The sequence below is a fragment of the Crocuta crocuta genome, unplaced genomic scaffold, assembly GCF_008692635.1.
Source record: "Crocuta crocuta isolate KB4526 unplaced genomic scaffold, BGI_CrCroc_1.0 scaffold126, whole genome shotgun sequence".
Taxonomy (NCBI): Eukaryota; Metazoa; Chordata; class Mammalia; order Carnivora; family Hyaenidae; genus Crocuta; species Crocuta crocuta.
In genome coordinates, this window is record NW_027531000.1 from 3,009,371 (window position 1) to 3,031,684 (window position 22,314).

At 40.2% G+C, this 22,314-nt stretch overlaps 1 protein-coding gene across 1 annotated transcript in view; it reads right to left on the minus strand.

Annotated features, from left to right (window-relative positions):
- The window catches only part of FRMD4B (FERM domain containing 4B), a 122,827-nt gene that overhangs the window by 89,132 nt on the left and 11,381 nt on the right, over positions 1-22,314 (minus strand). Inside the window, exons 4-5 of the mRNA XM_077770613.1 lie at positions 18,813-18,905; positions 7,673-7,757 (exon numbers count right to left, since the gene is read on the minus strand). Of these exons, the coding sequence (XP_077626739.1) occupies positions 7,673-7,757; positions 18,813-18,905 (178 nt within the window). The remainder of the gene's footprint in view (positions 1-7,672; positions 7,758-18,812; positions 18,906-22,314) is intronic.

A 22,314-nucleotide genomic window follows, 5' to 3' on the forward strand; every position in this document is an offset into this window, starting at 1 on the left:
CGAGCTCTGTGATATTCAGCAAACTACTTAACCTGCCCGTGCTGCTGTTCTTTTATGTCTAAAAGATGATCACACGTTTTCTTCTTCATGGGCTATCGTGAGAATCAAATGCAGTGAAATGTGTACCCTTTAGCACAGTACTGACACACAAAACATGTACAGAAAGGGCTCTGCAGACATTTACTTCCTTCCAAGTAGTCTCAGACCTGGAAAGCAATTTCATACCTTGCTATGCTCTCCTATTCTTAAGATGAAATGCCTTTTTCTGTTTAATTGCCAGGAAACAAGAGGAAAAATGAAAAGACATCTTTCTAGAGTCCTCTATGGACCTTGATTCATATCCCTCAAAGCCAGTTCCAACCCATATTTAACCATTCTGCATGTTTAACATACAGAAAACCCAGTGGTTCTTCAGCTAATGTGCTCAGGAGAATCACCAGAGAATCTTGTTGAAAAGGCTGATTTCTAGCTCCCTCCTCAATTCTGAATCTGTGATCAGGAGAGGGGCAAGAAGGCAAGAGTTTGCTCATTAGAAATGAGCGTTTGTTGTAAATCTTATAAAAGTAGTCAAAGGTCACACAGTGAGAAATTCTGCCCCAATCTCACCAGATCATTTTGAAATGAGAAAAAAATGGCTCAGCAATGCAAAGATCACACAGCTGGCATGTTTCAGAGGTAGCTCTAGCCTTGAGCTTTTCCTTAGAGTTACAATTCATTGTCAAGAGCGAACACAAGGGCATGATTTTTAATGTATTTTCTCATTTTGCAAATTACAACAGGTCATGCCAGACAGAAAACAGAAATACCTAACCAACTGAATGGCTCCATAAGGACAGGCAAACATTAAGCTAAGTTATTGTCATAACTATTGCTAATGTAGATTTTTTTTTCAGAGAACAAATATCATTTTCACTGATGCTTAAATTGGGATTTAAAAAAGAAGAAATCCTCAGAGCATTTCCAGTTATAAACAGCCTCAAACAGTGCTGGCAGGTAGCAGGCATCCAATAGATAACTGCTAAATAACACTCTTTTATGTACTCAGTTCTAGCCATGGTTGACTTTGGCTTATATATCAATGGCTTAATAACTGAAGTCGATCAGACTTGGTTTTCTCTAAGATTACTATTGACATTTAATTGATATCTACAATGACTAAAGAAGAGGCTTTTGACTTTTTAAAATAAAATATCAGCCTGTACATTAAATTTTCTCCCTTTAGAATCATTCTTACTCATTTTTCACTGAAAATTGTATTTAGAGGTACCATAGCATTGCTATGTATTATTCAGTAATACCTGGAAAACACATTTTTTAGGATTTTAGGTGTTTAATTTCTCACTAAATTTATATATATTCATAGTTAAAATTAATCAAATGATACAAAAGACATGCTGTTTTGTTTGACTTCTTGGGAAACAAGCATTCATCATCATCAACATCCATTCATTTATTGAGCTGGTCAATAACAATTTATTGAATTCCCAATTTGTACCACACTGTGTATATGAGGACTTGCTTTGGAGTAAACAAAAGTGAGAAATCTCTATCCTTTTTTTCAGGCTCTCCCAGGATACCCCAACTCAAAAATGAAGCCCGATATTTCTTCCAACACAAAGCTACCAATGGCTTCTTTGCTATGCAGTATGGGCAATAATATTTACAAACCCACTGGGAGCCACCCACTGTTTCAAAGGACATACTCACAGCGGTGAATTTTTAAAAGATAAAATCCATATATACATAGCTATGCAGAGCTCAGCAACTGTATGAAACTTCATCACAAGTCATATTTCTTGCTAACCAAGCATGCAACCAAGATGCTATGGCTTTGTTAACATTTGCAAAAAGAGCTCTCTTTTTCTACCTGTATGTTTCTGTCCCCACTGAAAAGAAGGAGGTGGCAGAAGGGGAGAGCTATCTGGCAGGGAGGAAGAAGTGTGTGTAGGGGGTGATTAGGGGTGCTGAACACATCAGCATAGTGCGGAAGGAAGCTCCATACACTCCCCTATCCAGCACTGAGCCCCGAATTAACAGCTGTTACCATGTCAGTGACTGTCACCAATCTGTAATCCACCTACATGTGTTCTATAGCTGAGACTATGTCTCCTAAAACTTATTTACCCCACCGTCCATATTTAGATGATATTCCTTATGGGCAATATTCTTAAATTATCATGTCTTAAGAAATTACTTAAAAGCTGCTTCAGCACATAGCTACCTGATCCTGTTGTCACTTACTGGTTCCTGTAACATCTCTTGGGATTGTTTCTTAGTAGCCATCTGTATATTACTTAGATAGAAAATATCCAACTCTAAATTCTTACTACTCAGTTTTAAAAAAAAATTATTGCAATAATATTCATAGGTCATATAGTGCCTTACAAGATTATCTTTTATAAAAGTCCTAAATTCTTTGACAAGTGACAAAACACTCCCATTTAGAAAGGAAATCTCAAGAATGGACATTTACAAGATGGAGAAGAATTTAAAAGAACTCTATTTTTCACTACTTCCTGAAGACCAAGGGGATTTAGCGTACAAAGCTACAAGAGAAATATCATGAGCTAAAATTTACATCATATCTTTCTTTACATAGCAACAGGGTAAAGAAGCAATCAAGAAGTCTGTTTCATTGGACCATGGCCAGCTAGGAGGTAATAAATACAAGGGGCAATTGTATTTTCCACATAGGAGTTGATGACCAACTGTGGTTTATGAAATGTTTTTTCCTGACTCAGTAAATGCTGTATTTGCTACATAAGTACTTATCAGTCAACTCTTAGAGTTCTTCAGGAAGCTCAAGTCTCAACAAAGAGAGGCTCTAATAAAGTCTTTAGTGTTGAAGACATTTTACTTTCCCCACAGAATTAGCCAAAAACTCTGACTTGAATACATCAATTTTTAACCAAGATGGATTAGCAGGAACTGGATTTACCTTCTCACCTGAAAAAAAAAATCTAAAAAAACACCCAATGAAATATGAAACAAAATTTTTCAAAACACTGAATAAAAGGCAACAAAGGACAGTAAACCTTGAATGAGGTAAACCCCTGACCGCCCCCACTTACTGCCATGAGAATGTTTCTAGGCTGTGAAGGTGTTACACAGATGGAGTATGGTAGATTCTCTGAGTTGAGGAGACAGAGGTGAGAGACTGGGGAGAGCAAAATGGATAGAATTTGCAGAACAGAATGCCAAAGAAAGGAGAGCTGCACAGACAGAATCCTGAAGATATGCAAAGTAGTGATGGTTGCATACATGGAAGGAGACTGTCCAAGGTTCGGGAAAGAATTATCCAAGAGGATGAAAGGGAGGGGTACCTGGTTTTCTCACAGGACTGGTTCCCACAGAAAAACCACATAATTCATAGGACATTGAGTAGAGTACTTAGGAAGGTCTTGCCTCAGTAATGGAAAATAATTCTAAAAAGTAATAAATTACTTTTAGAATGAACACTGCTCTAAGCCAGCCTAACAAATCATAAAACTAAGACTTGGAAAACAACAACAACAACCCTCCCCCCCCCGAAAAGATCTAAGTAATTACATTTTATCCCAAAACAAATGTCAAAAATATTTATAGGAGTATAAAAATATAAAGCACACAAAAAGTTAAATGAAACAATGTTCAGCATCCACTAAAATATTATCAAGCAAGTGAAATATGCATGAAATGGGCAGGAAAACATGCCCCATAATGAGGAGAAAAATGAATCAGTCAAAACCTACCAGAACTGACACAGATCTTAGAATAAGCAGAAAAAGGCATTAAAACAATTACTATAACTGTATCTCATATTTCAAAGGGGTCATATGCAAAATACAAAAAACTTCCAAATCAAACTTCTAAAGATAAAAACTCAATATATGGATGAGACCAAAGGCAGATTAGATGCAAAAGAGGAGACATAAAATTGAAGACAATGCATTAGAAACTATCCAAACTAAAGTACACACACAAATATTACTAAATGAACAGAAAATAGCATCACTGGACTGTGGGATAACTTCCAGTCACCCAGCATATGTGTAACTGGAATTTGCAAAGGAAGTATGGATGGGAACAGAAAAATATTTGAAGAAAAAAATGACTGAGATATTTCCAAAATTGATGAAAACTATAAACTCACAAATCCAAGATGCTCAATAAACACCAAAAACAAGAAACACAAAGAAAGTTATACCATAGCACCTCATAATCAAAAGCAGTGATAAAAAGACAATTTTAAAAGCAGGCATGGGGCGCCTGGGTGGCTTAGTCGGTTAAGCGTCCGACTTTCGCTTAGGTCATGATCTCGCGGTTCGTGGGTTCGAGCCCCGCGTCAGGCTCTGTGCTGACTGACAGCTCAGAGCCTGGAGCCTATTTTAGAGTCTGTGTCTCCCTCTCTCTCTGACCCTCCCCTGCTCACGCTGTCTCTCTCTCTCTCTCCTAGAAATAAATAAAAAATATTTTTAAAAAAAGCAGGCAGAAGTATCAAATGTTTACACAAAAACAACATCATGTGCATCTATAATATATCAAAAAGTAAAATCTATGGCCCTGATTGCATAAAGGCTCATAGGGGAGAGACAGAAACACACTATTGTAAGGTTCTTGTGCTACATGTGAAATGGTACAATATCACTTCAAGGTAGATGTAATAAGTTACAGATGTATACTATAAACCCTAAAGCAGCTATGGAAATAACAAAGAATTATAGCTAATAATCCAATAAAAGAGATAAAATAGAATCATACAATACACAATAAATCCAATAGAAGGCAGAGAAAGGAAAAAAAAATAACAGATGGGACAAACAGAAACAAATAGGAAGATGACAGACTTAAACTTAACCAAGTCAAAAATCACATTAAATGTAAACAGTATACATAAGCAGTTAAAATACAGAGATTGCCAAAATGCATTAAAAAATCAGTCACAAGATACCTAAAGAAAGCTATACCAATACACCTCATAATTGAAAACAGTGGTAGAATTGATAGAACATTCCACTGAGCGACAGCAGAATACACATTCTTCCCAGAGTACGTGGTTAATTTACCAAGATGGAGCATATTCTGGGCCATAAAACAAGTCTCAATAAATTTAAAAGGATTTAATTTCTACAAAGTGTGCTCTCTGACCACAGCGGGATTATGCTAGAAGTAAATAACAGAAAGATCTCTAAAAATAGCCAAGTAAGTATTTGGAAACCAAGATGCACTCTTCTAAATAACAAGAGGCTAATGAAGATATATGAAGGAGGAATTTAGAAATATTTTGAAGCGATAAAAATGAAAACGCAACATATCAGAATTGGTGGGATACTACAAAATCAGTACTTAAGGGGAAATTTTATATACTAAATGCCTATATTAGAAAAGAACATCCTTAAACAGTGATCTCAGCTTCTATCTTAAGTGGCTAGAATAGGGAGAGAAAATTAAGCCCAAAGAAAGGGGAAGAATTATTAATAACAGGATCAAAAGAGGTAACAACATTACAGACTGCACATGTACAAAGGGCAATAAGGAAATATGATGAACAACTATGCCCATAAATTTGACAACTAATAAAGGAGCATGCAGACTAGAAAGGAAGAAGTAGACCTAAGCAGATGCCATGATCATCTACAAAGAAAATCTGATGGAATCTACAAAAAAAAGCTACCAAAAAGGATAAGTGAGCTTAGAGGGGTTGCAGGATTCAAGAGCGATATACAAAACCAAATGCATTTCTATATACTTAGTGATGAACATTCAGAAATTGAAATAAAAAGGTACCACTTACAATTGTATCCAGTAATATGGAAGACTAAGATGTTTTTTATTTAGTTTTGTTGTTTTTAGAAATTGTCAAGCTGATTCTAAAATTCATATGGGAATGTCAGAAAGAGAATAAACAACTTTGAAAAAGAACCATGCTAGAGTTTGTTCTGATTTCAAGATGCAATAAAGCTATAGTCATCAAAACAGCACGTCATGGGCATAAAGGCTGACAAATAAATCAACCAAACAAAACACAGAGTCCAGAAGTAAACTCATGGACATATCGACAACTGATTTTTGCAAACCACTTCGGTAAACAGATTGGCAGTACCTTAAAAAGTTAAGCATATCTACCATGTGATCTAGCCATTCTGCTCCCAGGTATTTACTCAAGAAAAAAGAAAGTATGTGTATATACAATAATTTGTACATGAACGTTCATAGCACTTTTATTTGTAATAGTCCCCCAAATAGTACAACCCAAATATCCATCAACAGGTGAGTGCATCATTTAGCAGTATATAATGTATCAAAACGTCTTATTTTACTTCATAATGTTACTGTTATACATCAATTTAAAAAGTGAAAAAGAAAAAACCCACAGGGGAAATGAAAAACAATTTAAGGTACCTACATATAGTGGAATACTCGAGCAATAAAAAGGAATGGCTTACTGACACATGGAACAACAGAGATGAATCTCAAAATAGTTATGCTTATTGAAAGAAGACAAGTAAGATTATCTACTGTATGATTCCATCTATACACACCTCTAGAAAATGTAACCTATTGTGAAAAAAAGCAGGTATGTAGTTACTGGGTCTATTCACTCTATTGATTTTGGTGATCAGCTGGTGGCTATTATATATGTTAAGACTTACAAAACTGTACACTTTAAATATGCACATTCAATTATTTCTCAATTAATCTGGTTTTTTTTTTTAATCCAACAAAAACTCTGCCTGTACTGAGTCTTCAAGCATTTAAAGCTATAGGTGTGCAGTGAGACACACTTAACATTCTGGAGGTCCAAGGGAAGTGTACCCTAAGCCATATACAGCCTGCCCCCTTGTCTTTCTAGGCGAGGCACCATCCAGCTGCCCTGGGCCACCGCTCAGATTTAGGGTGATGTATAGGGACAGAAAGGGCTGCCCCGGCCCGGAAGCGGGCATGGACTTCCTGAACACTGACACTACAACCTGGGAAGGAGAAGCTAGGCTCCAGATGAGCATCTCTGGGTTCCTAGGCCCCCTGCTCTGGCCAGAGTGGAGGCCTTGAAAGCAGTGATAGTCTGCAAGGTGATAACATCTTGAGAATGTTTTACAGCAATTTGACACAGGTGCAACAAACAAGCAAGGGATCATTTTTTCTAGCAAGTCATGTGTGCTGAATTTCACAAAAGCAATGTGTCCTCCAAAGATTAGATTAGATAAGATAGAAAACAATAAAGCAAAACACGCAGCCCTCACCACAGATAAAAGAGAAACTGCTTTAAAACACGTGGTTCTGAACAAGGCCCCTAAATAAGATGGGTTTCAAATTCTGATAGATGAAGGGTACATTGTATTTCAAAAAGCCTGACTTTTTTTTGAGGTTTCAGTCACAATCTGACTGATCCATCTCTGTGTCATTCTGGGTTATTCTGTGTGGGGGATTAGCTGCATTTAACGTAGTGGTGATTGTCTGGGAGCAGGATTCCCCTGCATATAGCTGTCTTTCTCACTCTGAATTTGAGAAGAGCAGCCTTTTGTTACTTTTTTAAAATTTCTTATGGCAGCGTAGGAAATACCATTGAAAGATAATGCTCATTTTTCTTTGTTTGAACATGCAAATATAGGCAATACCATTTCTTCCCCCAACTCCAGCCCGTCTGGAGTCATTCACAGTCATTCACTGAAAAATAACAAATAGGGCGCCTTACCTTGTGTACACAGGACTTTGCATTCAGGAAAAAAAGCTCCACGGTGGTTTTATCCTTTAAAAACGATATGCTCTCAATGTAAAACCTGGAAAACAGTATAGAAGCATTTCTTCAGATTTCTTTCCTTCTCTCAGCATGATTTTAGCGTCCCCCAAAGTGCAGAGGATTTTGAGGAGCTAGGAAATGGTTGTGCTTTTTTTTTCTTTTAAAAGAAATCTGTAACACGTATGTATATATACAGGCATGTACTCATATATGCAAATGAATGTAGCCATATATGCACATAAAATCTCTTAACAGAAAGTTTTTATGTGCTGGACGGCAAATTCAAGAGAAATCCAAAATGGTATCCAACTGCGAACCCAGATTTATCTGTGTTGCTCACTCTTCGACACGTGTCCTGGGAGCTCATAATCCCTCAGGCAGCTTCAGAACTAAGCCCAGGTGAGCTTTGAAGGTTGCAAGTAGAAGTGGGCTGACGAAGAACTATATAATGGAACTGAGAGGGCTGCTCTGGTCTTCAGGCTTGAGGGGGGTGTGAGAGCCCCATGCCCACCTCACCCTCATCCACCAGGCAAATTGCAATCAGACTCTGCTCCTTCCCTGTCTTCCTTCCAGGCCAGGGTTTTCTCTTGGCTGGAAGCCAAGCCCTCTGTCGCACTTAACCTTGGACTTTTTTCATGCAAATCAGAGTATTCTAGGCCTACCCCTTTCCGGGGCCTGAGCTCATTCAGTGTGTGAGGCCACAGATTGGAGGTCCCTGCTCTAAGGAGAGTTCGGACAGCCCCTGTAAGAAGTGGAGGGGGTCCTTCCCTACCCCTCTGTTTTCAAAATCCTGTACTGATGAGGCTGGCCAGTGAAGCCTGCCCTCTGGGGGTGTGGAGGGAGGGGCAGAGGGGGAGGGGCAGCAGGCCTGCAGACGCCCAGAGTTTTTCTCAAGGGTTGGAGTCTCGTTTGATGAATAATGCATGAGGAGAATTAATGCCCCTAGACAGCTCACAGCTCGGTCTGGGAAGAGGAACTTGCCCTCCGATTGGGGGGAGTGCAGATCAACCAGGACTAAAGTGGCATGGTGAGCCTGACCTTAGCTTTTGCACCTTCGTGACCTCATGACCGGTGCTGGGCATTTCCCCCTCCTTTCCACCCCCCCACCCCGACAATGACAGAATGTTGGATAAATACATGAACCTGGAAAGGGCCATGCATGCTTTAATCACTGAGATGGCAAAATCATTTGAAAAATTCCATCTCTAATGTTGAATCATCAAGGGGAGTTCCAGAAAGAGAATAAATCCTTTTATATTTTCACTAACAAGGGTTTATCTCATAAGTGAGATTAATGAAGACTGATGACTGCTGGGCTTGTGAGGGAAGAAAGCAAAGGACAAAGACGAGGGGGGAGGGGAATGTGGGGGGGGAAGGCTTTGGAATCTGAAAGATCTAGAGAGGGAGTCCCTCCCCCATCACTTATTAGCTGTGTGGCCTTGGGCAGGTTCATTAGCTTCTTTGTGTCTTTTCTAAAATGGGTGTCATGATTACACTTATCTCACGGTTTTGAGGGTTTTGAAAAAGGATTAAAGGAGATAATATATGGAAAACACTCAATACATATTAACAATTGTTAATAAAAACCCACATTCTGGAATGTGATGCTTTGTGGCCCAGGGGGAAGTGACTCAAGCTTTGAGTCTAAGACCCCAGCTCTGTAAGAGGCAGCAGCAGCTGGCCTCAGGGGCCCCCTTGTTTGGTGCCCATCAGGGCAGTGACTCGCTTCCTTCTGCCCCATCAGCTCCTGGTGTCTACTTGCTCTTCTTTCTCTGCCTGGGCATCTTTGCTCAGTGCCACCCTCTGTCTCCACTGTTTCTCTGTCACTCCCTCTGAAGGACTCACTGTAATGGTTTGTCCCTTCCTTATCCCACATTAGGAGCCCCTCTTGGGTTGATTTCTCTTCCTTCCAGCCCAGTTAACTCAATGGCTGCATCCTGAGGGAACTTCCAGTTCAACTAAGTGGTGGTGGCAGCAGTTTCCTGCTTTCTTTGCTTCTACAGGGACTTTTATCCCTGTCAATGGCTGTAGGTTTCTGGCTGGCAGGTATCACAGCTACTGTATCCTGAGCTCCTCCTTCTGCTTTAGCTCAGTGCTAAAGCTCAGTGCTTTCCATGCATCGTTTCATTTCATTCTCAAGAATTATCTCATTTAACCTTAAGTACAACTGGATGCCATTGGTAGCAAGTGGTGAGCCCATTTTACAGATGAGGAAACTGAGAGATGGAGATTAAAGTCATCTTCCCCAAGCCATACAGGTAGGAAGTGGTGGAGCCATGATTCAAAGTAAGGCCTGTCAGACTTCAAAGTTCACATTCCAATCCACTGTGATATAATACTTTCCTACAATAACAATCACAATGAAATGTAACATGCATACAATGCCATGGGGGCCAAAGGAGGGATACAATTAACTCAGCTTATGAGTCAGACGGCTGCCAAGCTGAAATCCGGAGCACTAAGTGTCACAGGACACTAAATGTCCCCTTGGACAATTGAGCTGAGTCTTAAAGAATGCATGAGTTCACCAGGTAGCGAAGGGAGGAAAGGCATTCTAGGCAGGGGGGATAAGGCCAGGCCTCTTGCTAATTTTCATGAATTTAAGAAACCACATGCAGGGAGCTGGGTGGCTCGGCACCAAATCAGCTTGTGGCTTGTCCAACTCTGCACAGATAGCTTTATATCAGAAACTGAGTTCACCTTGTTTCTGAAGCCTAAGCCCCTAACTGTACCCTAGTTCTAGTCAACAGGTCCCTATCTTGTTTCCCACTACTTTCTGGCGACTTGCCCTGTTACCTTCTACCTTTCTTCCTAGGCATCTGATTACCTGCCCTCGCCCTCTCCATCCAGAATCCTATCTCTTCCCCCAAGGGGGCCACTGCAATGACTTCATATTTATGGAGTATATGAAAAGTGCATATCTTTTGGAGATATGGGAGAATGGCTCTGCCACACACCTCCCAGCAAGTATCATGAAGTAAAAACAAAATATCTGGCTTCTTAATGAAATAAAGCAAACTCTCCCAGACGCATAAAATAAAGACCTTTTGTTTCAGCTCCTTTTTGGCAAAAGGCTACTGTTTTCTTTGAATGATTTGAACAGTTGATTCAATGATTTGAACTGTTTGATTTCTTTGAACAGTTACTTTGAATGATTTCACCAAGATTTTGTGAGGTTGAAACCTGTGGTTACATTTTCAGCCTCGAAGTGAACTCAGGCTTTTTGACTGGGTATATGTTTTAGAGACAAACCTCATACAGCTTAGTAACTACAATTTTTCGAGAGGTGAATTTGCTTGAGCTATTTGCTCGGAGAGGTTTGGTCTCTAATGTGTGGGCTCCCGCTAATAGGGGGTCTTTGTTCCTTCTTGATGGGACAGGTGTTCACCTAGCCATTCATCAGTGATAACAGAACATCACACTTCAGTGATGGGATAAAGACGGCTGGTGGTGGGTGAGGCAAGCCTGTCCAATGACTACACATGCATGGCAAAAAGCAGAGCACGAGAATTGCCTGGAATGGGCCATTCATCAACAGTCACTTACATGTAGGTGGCCAATATCTTCCTGTTGGGTCATTTATTCACAGAGATCAAAAGACAACACCATGATGTTGGGAAGAGACTACTTTGAGCCTTGTCCTGGGGCCTTGAACCAGCCACCTGGGCTCTCAGCGCTCACTTTCCTTACTTGCCCACATACCAGAGAAATGAGATGTTGTCAATGTGCTCAACATGATGGGTGGTATGCTGTTCAGCAGTCAATGAGTGGTGTGATTATTACTGAACTATTATAACTTCTCCACTGATGGGGCCATAATGAAAGGCCTTGACTGAGTTGGGAGCCTTTTAAAACTATAGCAGGTATCTTTCCTAAGTTCTTTCTCTCAAGGAAACAAAATGCTCTCAAAGTGTCCATTTTAACCCAGAATAGGAAAATGCTGTGAAACAACAGTCCTTCTGACCAGTCACAACTTGTTCTCTCCAACTGAGCATATTTTGTCTTGCAGGGCGTTCCTTATGTCTCAGTGATATCTTCAAAGATGGTGAATCAGGCAAGAATGGCTCAATTACTTTGCATTTTGAACAACGCTGAGCTTGTGACTGGCATCCAGCGAGGGGCCTCCTTCTGGGTTTCAGTCCTTCACTGTGGGTAACTTCAGGCACTCACTGTGGCCGCGGGCCTAAGGAGATTCCTATCAGATCCCAATCCACATTCTGAGCAAGGAGATCTCTGCTTAGTGCGTATAATGACCCTGCAACATCATCGTCTTGCTTTGTAACACATGCTGAAGACAGCAGAGTAATTTAAGACGTACTGCACTTTCTCCAAGCTATTATGCAGGGCTTGTGGGAGTCTCAGATGCTCCTTTCATCTCTGGGAGGGGTGCAGTCTGGGAGAATTCCCCAAGGAAAGCGCTGTTCGCTTCCACAATGTGCTCCCCGCCAGGAAGACGCTCCTTCACTTGTGAATTTCTCTAGGGGAACCAGAGAGGGCCCTCCGGGGAAGCCTGTAGGAACCTGCCCTGGTGCTTCTCTGCTGTGGCTTTTCCTGAGTAGCACGGGGAAGGGCTGGAGGCCCAGGGGGGGTAAGGCCCTTGCTGTGACCTGTCCGAAAGGGGAGGAAGTCTTCAGCCCCAGGCAACCTGAAGTATCCAAGAGCTTGCTTCTTCCCTTCCAAACTGCAAACTGGCCTGCCCCTGTCCTCCATGAAGAAGGTAGGGACACAGGCTTGGAGAAGGAGGCAGGAGAGGTAAGATAGATGCGGTGGGGTCAGCTGGGCACAGTGAACACTGAACACCAAGCGATGAGACCCTCCACCCAGAGCAAAAGCGACCTAAGCCCGACAGTCGCAAACCTTCCACATTCCAAGACTGTATATCACATCATGGCATTTTTTTTCACCCATTCACCAGGCTCTGTCACTTATATCATAAAAATCATTAACATTTACTGAGGGCCCACCTAATATATCTGCAGGTTTAATCTTCCAACAAGGTCCATTTTAGAGATGAGAAAAATAGGCCCATAGAGGGGGCCAAATGCCACAGAATTAATAAATGGAAGGGTTGGGATTCAAACCCAGGACTGATGCCGAAGCACTGGCTTTCATTGGGTGGACTGGGGTGCATCCGGCAATGCTGAAGACATTTTTTGGATTACCTGGGCTTGGAGGGCATGCTGGCATCTAGTTAGCGGAAGCCTGGGACACTGCAAACATCCTACAATCCAGCACAACTGCCCATGACAAAGAATTACCTGCCGTAAATGTCGATAGTGCTGCTATTAAGAAACTCTGTGCTGAAGGCCAAGCTTTAACTTCTGCACCCTACAGCTCTTTGCACAAGTCAGCTTACTCATTCTTTCTTTCTACTTTTTCGATGTCACCCTGAGGACAGATTACAGAGGACAGTGAGCTGATTCCCACAAACGATGTCTGACATTTGATTGGAAAGCACACTGAGAAATACAATCCTGTAAGAAACTGCAATTGAGATTGAGCACGAGTTTTGAAGGGTTCTGTGTCTTTCTGGACCTCTCCTGTGAATTAGGATGTTGGATCTTCACAGATAGAGGCCTCTAACCAAGTGCCTGGAGATTCAAGAATGGGATATGCCACTTAGGAGGTCACGGTCAACATTAAGGCAACTAACAGTCATATTCTCCAGGTTCTGGGATACTGCACGCTCAGATGGGAGTGTGGTGGGTGGCCCAGAGCATGGGCTGACCCCACACATCTGCTCACAGAACCTGTGCTGGGCCCACACTAGGAAGAGTCAGCTATCCCTCTGGGCTTTTGATCCCATTTCTCCTTGAGGAGATAAACTTTGCTGTCCTCTCCTTACTGTAAGTTACCTGCTCTTTGAAAGCTTTAAAATAACGCAGGGCTAGCCACTCACAAACTTTCTAACTTCTCTTTTATCAATCATAATGCTTACATTTAAAAAAAGGTACTTAAGTAATGTGTTCACTGTAGGAAAATAGAGAGAGAGATGAGCGAAAAGGCAAAAAAAAAAAAATCGCTCCCATAACCATTCTACCCAGAGATTAATTACTGTTAACATCTTACTCTTTTCCCCTACTTATATATTTTACATAAGTGCAATCATGTTGCACATATTGTTTTGGAGTCTGCTTGAATATATTGGGGGTGTCTTTCCATAGCAACAAATCTCTTCTTTCAAGTCTCTCTCTCTTTTTTCTTAAACCTGTTGTGTTAGATTCCATATACATTTTCGGCTTTCTTAAAAAAAAAATCAGGTGGAATGATGGGGACCCACAGGTTACAGTCATGATGCTTCCTTGAATTTAACTCTCTTTAAAAAAAAAAAAATCTCTTTTTTAAATGCTTATTTATTGCTGAGAGAGAGAAGGAGGCAGAGCATGAGCGGGGGAGGGGCAGAGAGAGAGGGAGACAGAATCTGAAGTAGGCTCCAGGCTCTGAGCTGTCAGCACAGAGCCAGACCCGGGGCTCATCCTAGGAATGATGAGATCACAACCTGGGCCGAAGTCAGACGCTTAACCGACTGAGCCACCAGGTGCCCCAAGTTTAATTAACTCTTACTTAAAGGCTGAGTATCCCAGAACCAGGCCGGGGGGGTGCCGAAAGCCTGAGAAAGCCTTTGAAAGGCTCCATGTTTTCAGCAACCTTGACAGAAAGGTAGCAGTTTCCCTTCCATCCCCCACATTTCTACTGCTCCTCTCCAATGAACACAGTGAGTTCTCAGCCCTGAGTGTCACAGACAACAGTTTAAGGGTTACCTCTGAGTGGCCAGTTACAGTCCTGGGGCATAGCAGAGGTGACCTGGAAAGAGGAGGAGGAAAAGCAGGGAGAAGAGGGAAGACCAGAAAGGGAGGGGGTGAGGGGGAAGCAAGAAGTTGTCCAAGAATCAGGGAGTGCAGGACCCTGAGATGCTGCTTTGTGTGGAGCTGGGTGGTACCAGCCTGAGCCACCTCCGCCTGCCCTCCCCAGAGGGGATGGGAGCTTTTCCAATGAGGTCACGCCAAGTCCCTGCTCTGATTTAAATGCTTGTGTGCTCACTCACTATCAAGCTTTTCAAATGCTCACATCTGGGCTGGATTACCAAAGAGGCCCATGTGTTTGCAGAAGATAATTTACAGCAGCAAATAACGAACCCCAGGCCTGGGGAAGTCCCCCTGCAACCTAGGGGAGTTTGGACTCACATGGAAATAGAGAACTGGTTCAATGAATTATGGTGCATAAATAAACTATGGGGGCGTCTATACACCCATGTGGCACACATGTATTTAGCATGTATCATGGAGCTTTCATAACTAAAGAAAAGACAAATGTGTAATCCTGAAGTTCATAAAGGGAAATCTAAGTGCCCTCACCTTCAATGTTTTCTTCCTTCCATGCAGAAGCAGCACGTGTTTTGAGCTGCTCCCTGCTTCCTGGGAGAAATTAACCAAGAGAAAGTCACCCTCTCCCCCACACTTCCCTCCCCAAAGGCCGGACCCCAATGTTTAGCTTAGGACTCAGTGAGATGATGTACGTCAAATATTTAGCCCAGTGCCTGGTGAATGCTACATTTCAGTAGAGAAAACTTGAAAGCAAAAGGGTATTTTTCTTTTTCATAAACGCTACAATTTTTTAAAAATTGATAGTTTCCTATATTTTATAGCACGCTGCAAAACTATTTTGTATCCCAATCTCTCTTCATTTGTCACACCAACTTGAACAAGACCGTATTCACCATCTTTAGCACATCGTATCGGAATCCGGGCCAGAATGTGGGGGATTTAGGGGTTGGAGGGGTGTGATTGTACAGTCTGAGAAATTCCTAGGACGATTCAGATATGTGCCCCCCTCTCTCTCTGGGGAAGTACTGGAATGCAATGTACTTAAAAAAATCTAATCTCTTTTACTAAAGTGATCAGTGGTTCATTGTGAGAATGCCATAACTTACTGAACCTACCTTCATTGTTGGCATTTGGATATTTCTAATTGTTTGCAGTGAAAATAACATTGATGCATATCCTTGTAATGTGCTACCAATGTAGGGAATCCTTTCTCATTAACTATTTGGTGACTGCACCTCAGTGACTGCTTTCACTTATGGAATGAATACATCACAGGGATGAAAGGTACAACATAAGCAACATGGTCAATGGTACTGTCACAGTGCTGTATGGTGACAGAGGGTAGCTACGCTTGTGGTGAGCCTAGCTTAATGTATAGAGTTGTCAAATCACTATGCTGTACGCTTGCAATTAATGTCACATTGTGTGTCAACTATATTTTGATTTAAAAAAAAAAAAGGTCCTGTGTATCTCCAGAGGCTCTTGTAAGTGACCAATATCCAAAACAGAATCAAAAGCCATCTTGGTTTTATTCTTCAATGACTAAATGTGTAGCCAACTCAGGCAAGGGTTCGAGGGTTATTGGCAGTATCTACTGGGCTGTAAGACCCACCAACAGTTCTGTTCTTGAAAAAGAGAAGGCTAGAAGTCCTCTGAGAGGCGCTGGACTTCACAGGGGTACGTATCACCTCCTTCTTGAGACCTCCAGAGAACGACATTCCACTAAGTGACCTCCCTAAGTTCACTTAATTCTTTGTGTGCTTTTGCTTATCATTCCTTTAATTAAGTTGCAGTAATAACAAGTACTTAATTGGAATAATAACAAAGACCATTATGATCTCACTGTACTGTTGGGAGGAAAAATTAAGCGAATAATTAAAAAGTTGATAAGGGTTTTAAACATGAGAGTGGTTAAGGGGAAGTAATGGCATGTGATTAGGGACACTCTCAAGATAACACTCAAGTAAGTGCTGAAACTCATGGAATGAGTAGCAGGCTACTTGGGTATCTCAGGAACCTGCTTCGAAAAGATAGGACTGCCTTATGAACGACTGAATAGAAAGGAAGACAGAGCTTTCTCCCCTGGTATTTTGAGACCAAAACGAGACCAGATATCAGCTGTCCAAGAATGAGTGACTAAATAAATGGTAGTCGCTAAGTTCTCCAAAGAAAAAGGATCTTGCTAAGGAGGTATGCTGCGTCAATACTACATGTGCGTGCAAAGATAAAAAAAGCAAGGATGTTAAGTGCAACTCACATTAAAATAGACATAATTGGAAACAGCCTACATGCTTCATAGGAGACTGGACACCTCAATGATGAAAGTGCACAGAAATAAAGTGGATTTTTACATAAACAAGGAAAAATCTCCTGGTAAAAACAAAGTAAGTCACCAAGTAACAATCACCCTTACTTTTCTCTAAGAATAAAAGGGGGTTAGAGGTAGAGCGGAGGGAGGAAGGCTGAGGAGAGAGAGTAATGTCATATAATTTGAAATGTTTATAGTGAAACTATAATTTTTTGTGAAAAAAATATATTGACGTATGTGGAGTACTGCTCAGACACAAGATTAAAGCTCCTCTATTCTCTGACCCCTGCTTAATTACTAATATGTGTTTTTTCCTATTGCTTGGTAGTTGTGTTTGCCCTTTTCTCCATTTCCATGTATACACGCGCTCATCTCATACTCTTTCCAGGAAAGTCCTATGTTCTTCTTTAGGATTTCCACCCATTTCTCCACACCAGCTCTGCTCCTGGACAAATCACCATTTATGTGACCTCCTTCCTGGGTTTCAAAAATATGATTTCTGGTGGTATGAAAGAAATTCTAAGCTAGCTTGCAGAGTGAAAAGCAAAAAACAAATTGGGGGTCGTCATTACATTATTTACTGAATAAGGAGCTGCTATCATCCACAAGCACCATCAATTCATATAAAACAAGATGCTTAAAAAAAGGTGGGACATCTTCTTACCACATTTTGGATGTCATGGAGCAGACTCAAGTAAAGTGTTTTGTAAAAAGTGTGTAAATCAACATGGTTTTGTTAGGTAATCACAGTATAAAAATTCCAAAAAAAGAAAAATAAGCTTCCACTATGATGTCATAAAACAAGACATATTTCTTTCTTTTTTTAGGTATGCTATCAAAATAATAAAAGGAACTGCTTCTGAACTAGACTGTCCAACGTGGGGTTTGAACTCACGACCCAGAGATCAAGAGTTGCATGCCATACCAACTGAACCAGCCAGGTGTCTCAAACAAAGCATATTTCAACATCCAAAAAGAAAAAAAAGAAAGAAAGAAAGAAAAAAAAAACCCACATAAGCCCAGAATATAGAAACCTGCTTCAGATTGATTTAGCGTTATGAAAGCTTATTTAGATTCCTGAGAAATCTACTACCTTACCTTATTTTATCATAGTTGGCTTCAGACAAAGAAAACATCTTATCATGAAATTTATCATTAAATTCAGGTAGTGAGGAGAGTAGCTAATGCACAGAAGGAGGCTTTCAGCAAAACTGGTCATGTTTTATTTCTTAAACTAGGCCCAGGAACACAAGTGTTCATTCTTATAACATTTTATTTATCTTAGAGTCTGAATATTTCATGTGGAAAAACATTCCCATCATGGGCTGGCTCTAAGAAATCACTGTTTGAGTAGAATGCATCCATTTCTGGAGAGACATTCATGGAGGCCCATAGGTACGGGTAAGCAAATTTCCTAACTAAGCAGAGCTCAGAGAACAAGTCAAGGACTGCTTATATCCTTCTCAGCAATCTCTCTGCCTGCAAGCTGAATTCAGATTTCTGCACTGTTAAGATAATTCTTTCCATGAGCATTTGTTTGCATTTTATCTTCTATTCAAACTAAGGCGTGAAATTGTATAAAGCTCAATCCTTTCTGGTCTAGGAAACGTCCATACATAACATGTAACAGTAAATGTTTGCCAGATTTCAAATTATAAAACTCCTAAAGGTATGTTGAGTCAGAAACAAGCTTATGTACTAAAACACAATTTATTTTTCAGCTTTAAATTGATCCAAAGGACTTTGGAAGGTGATTCTACCCTTTATCTTCAAAGAAAACACTTCTACATGGTATCTATGGCAACTTAGTCTCCAGACTAAGACAGGAGAGAATCTTTTTCACATAATAATGTTTTGATGGTCTGTTCTTTTTTCTATTCTCTAACGGATCACCAGAATTTCTTTTCTTTTTCTTTTTTTTCAAAGGGAGGTGGGAAGGCTGGATGTTTCTATTGATACATACCTCACAGCGAAGTGCAAAATGGTTGCGCCTGGTTTCTTGGGCAGATCATGGTCAAGAACTCGGTGATCTAACTGTAGCCAGTTCTGCTGACCTCTGTGAGAGCATAGCAAAGAAAAAGGGTCACACAGAAGGTCAGAGAAAGGTTCAGTAACACACAGTGTTGGCACGGCTGTGGGGAAACAGGGTCATACGTGGATGGTATAACCTGTTACAACTGGTGTGAAAGCCAATTTAGCAATTACCATCAAAATTATAAAAGCAGCTGCCTCTGAACTGGACTGTCCATGTCCAAGAGTTTATCAAGGTAAACTTGTGCACGTGAAAAATGGCCTATGTATAAAGTCACTTACCATAGCACTGGTCATAGGAGGAAAAAGGCTCAAAGCAACCTATACATGTCCAACAAGGTGCTATCTAAAAAATTAATTTAAACTGAGCAATTAAATACAATGCAGCCGTACAAAAGAGGGAGACTATGTTTACAAACTTATTTTTAATAATTCCCAAGACGTGAATGACGACGCTAAATGGAAAAGCAAGATGCATAATGGAGTACAGAATACTGTCGTTTGAAAATCAACACACACACACACACACACACACACACACACAAAATATCTCTGAGATGATTAGAAACTGATTGACACTGGGTACCTTAGGAGTTAAAAATAAAACTAAGTGAAACTTAATATATTAATCTTTAAATTCTTTTTAAATTCTTATCTACATTGCACGTAGAGATTTAGTCAAGAAGAGGAAAACTTCTGGTCTAATGAAATCAGACAGACATAGATATTAATACTAGAGCTTCTTTAAAAGTACAGGGTCCGGACGCCTGGGTGGCTCAGTTGGTTATGCATCTGACTTCGGCACAGGTCATGATCTCATGGTTCGTGGGTTCGAGCCCTGCATCGGGCTCTGTGCTGACAGCTAGCTCAGAGACTATAGCCTGTTTCAGATTCTGTATCTCCTTCTCTCTCTGACCCTCTCCTGCTCACACTGTCTCTCTCTCTCTCAGAAATTTAAAAAAAAAAAAAATTAAAAAAAAGAAAGACATTCTATGAAAAAAAAGTACAGGGTCAAATACTATCTGAGTCCTGTTTCTATACATATATTGTGGACCTCCTAATATTTAAGCTTCTGTTTATTTACTCAAGAGCCTAAGTTCATGGATATAAACAGTTCTCCTTAACTTTTGACCTCTCCGGGATTGTAAGGATTGATGACACTGTGGCTTGGGATTGTTTCCATGACTTTCCAAAGCTGTCCAACCAGTTGGGCCATTTGAGACTGTATATTCCCAGAAGGCATAGGCTCCATTTTGCTTGCTGATAGAAAGCTCAAAACTTGCAAACAGTGGTGGGGTGTAAAATCAGAATAAAACCTGTAATGGGCCAGAAGATATTTTCCAACCTATTTTGGTCTTTGAGTCAATAATTTTAAAAAGTCAGAAAACTCTAAGCTGTATTCATTTTAAGTAGATAGGAAATAATAATAATAGTAATAATGTTAAAAAAGAAGAAGAAAAAGAGGAAGAAGAGGAAAGAAAAAGAAGAAAGAGAAGGAGAAGAAGGAGAAAAAGGGCTTCTCATTATCGAGCAATTGCTCTATGCCATCCGAGCTGGAGCTTTTTACATATTATGCCTATATTTTACAATAAAGTTGCAAAAAAAGTGGCAGAGTTAAGATTTAAGTCGAGGACTTTGACTCCAGGACTCTGCATACAGGAGACGAAAGGGTTGAATCGGCTTTTATAACTTTTAACTGGTCTCTGTCACTTATTAGTCTCAACACTGGAAAAAATGTGTGTTGTTTCTGTGATTGTAAGATGAGGCTTCTGATAACTGTCCCCAGCTTTACTTGGAGGACTATTATAGAGATAAATAAGCTGATATAAATGATATAAGGGCAAGTGTTTAGAAATACTGCTTTTGTGTGTAAAAAATAGAAACATGGGGGTCAAAAAGTAAGAGATTCTTCCCCTGCATTTCATGCACTTTAGAATGGTACTGATTTAAAGATATATGCCAACTTCAGACATGTTCAAATATATGTCTTAATGTACATAAGACAGTGTATAGTATCAGGTCTCAGAAGTTTTTCTTAGGGAAAATGAGACTAATTTTGAATCATTTTTCTTGCTTTTATATAGAAGAGATGTGACATCATTAAAAAGCACAGTGTATATTTACATGAGCTTGCATGGAATTATGTCCAAGAATGAATAAAGCAAGCTGTATAATAAAGTACACAGCATAAATCAATTACATTGACCAAAGAAACACACTGAAAACACTATTACCTATGGATGTAATGCTTTTAGTTCTAAATAGGTCAAGAGTAAATTGTAACATTTGGAGTGGGGAGATAATCAAAAGGAATTGGCTTCAACTGTGATGTTAAATGTTTTTTATAAAAAGACATTCACATCACTTTTCACCCTTTTGACTAAGAACAAGTGTAGTATAAAAAGACATTCATGTATATGTAATATAAAAATATTTTTTAAAAGGATAAATTAAATATTGTATTTTAAAAATCTACCCAGAGGTGCCTGGCTGGCTCAGCTGGAAGAGCAAACAACTCTTGATCTTGGGGTAATGAGTTTGAGTCTCACATTGAGTGCAGAGATTATGAAAAAAAAAAATAAATAAATCCATCCATAATCTCACCAACAAAATAAAATTAGAAGAATAAAAAATGGAAAACTACCCATAACTCTATCACTGAGGTATCATTAAGGTTAATGTGTTGTTTTATAGTTTATGAGACTAAAATGAGATTTTAAAAAAATACTGCTTATAACCTGCTTTTCTCACGTTTTTCCATCACAAAATATACTAGATCTAATCAGTTATCTCAAGAACTTGAATCTACACATTCACCTCTATCAAGCTGTGCAGGTCAACCCTAAAACAAGCTTTTTTGGGAGAGGCGGGGGGCTAGAATTGTAGAAGTCAAAAAGCCCATCATCTCACATCCGTCGAACGGGATGGTGATCAAAACTCACAACTGTGTTGTAAAACCTATTTATTTCTTCATAAACAAAGCTTATTCAACAAAGCCTTTCAAAAACAGTGGAATTAAAAAAAGAATCAATTGAGTTGAGGAGATGGAAACCATTTTGGCCAACTTCAAGGCAGCTGCCTCAGGAGGACGACACTGCCCTCTAGGGGTGAAAGACTGCCTCTGCACCAGATCACCAGGAGTTACTTCCAAGCGTAATCTCAAGGAACTCTACCACGCCCTCCAGTAGGGTCACGGACTTATTTTTGTTGGTCACCATCACTACCTTCTTATATAACGGTACAACTCTGTTTTTCCACGTCTCCTTTTGGCCTGTGGAGTAGGGCATAGACAGTACCTAGTTTCATTGACAAAATGTTCCCCTCAGCGTTGCCTTGCTCTGTTTAGAGAAGTTCACTAAAGGCAAAGGGCTGATGTGGCATCTAGGCTGGAAAATGCAATTCAGACAGCACATCCTGGGAGGGATCCGACTCAG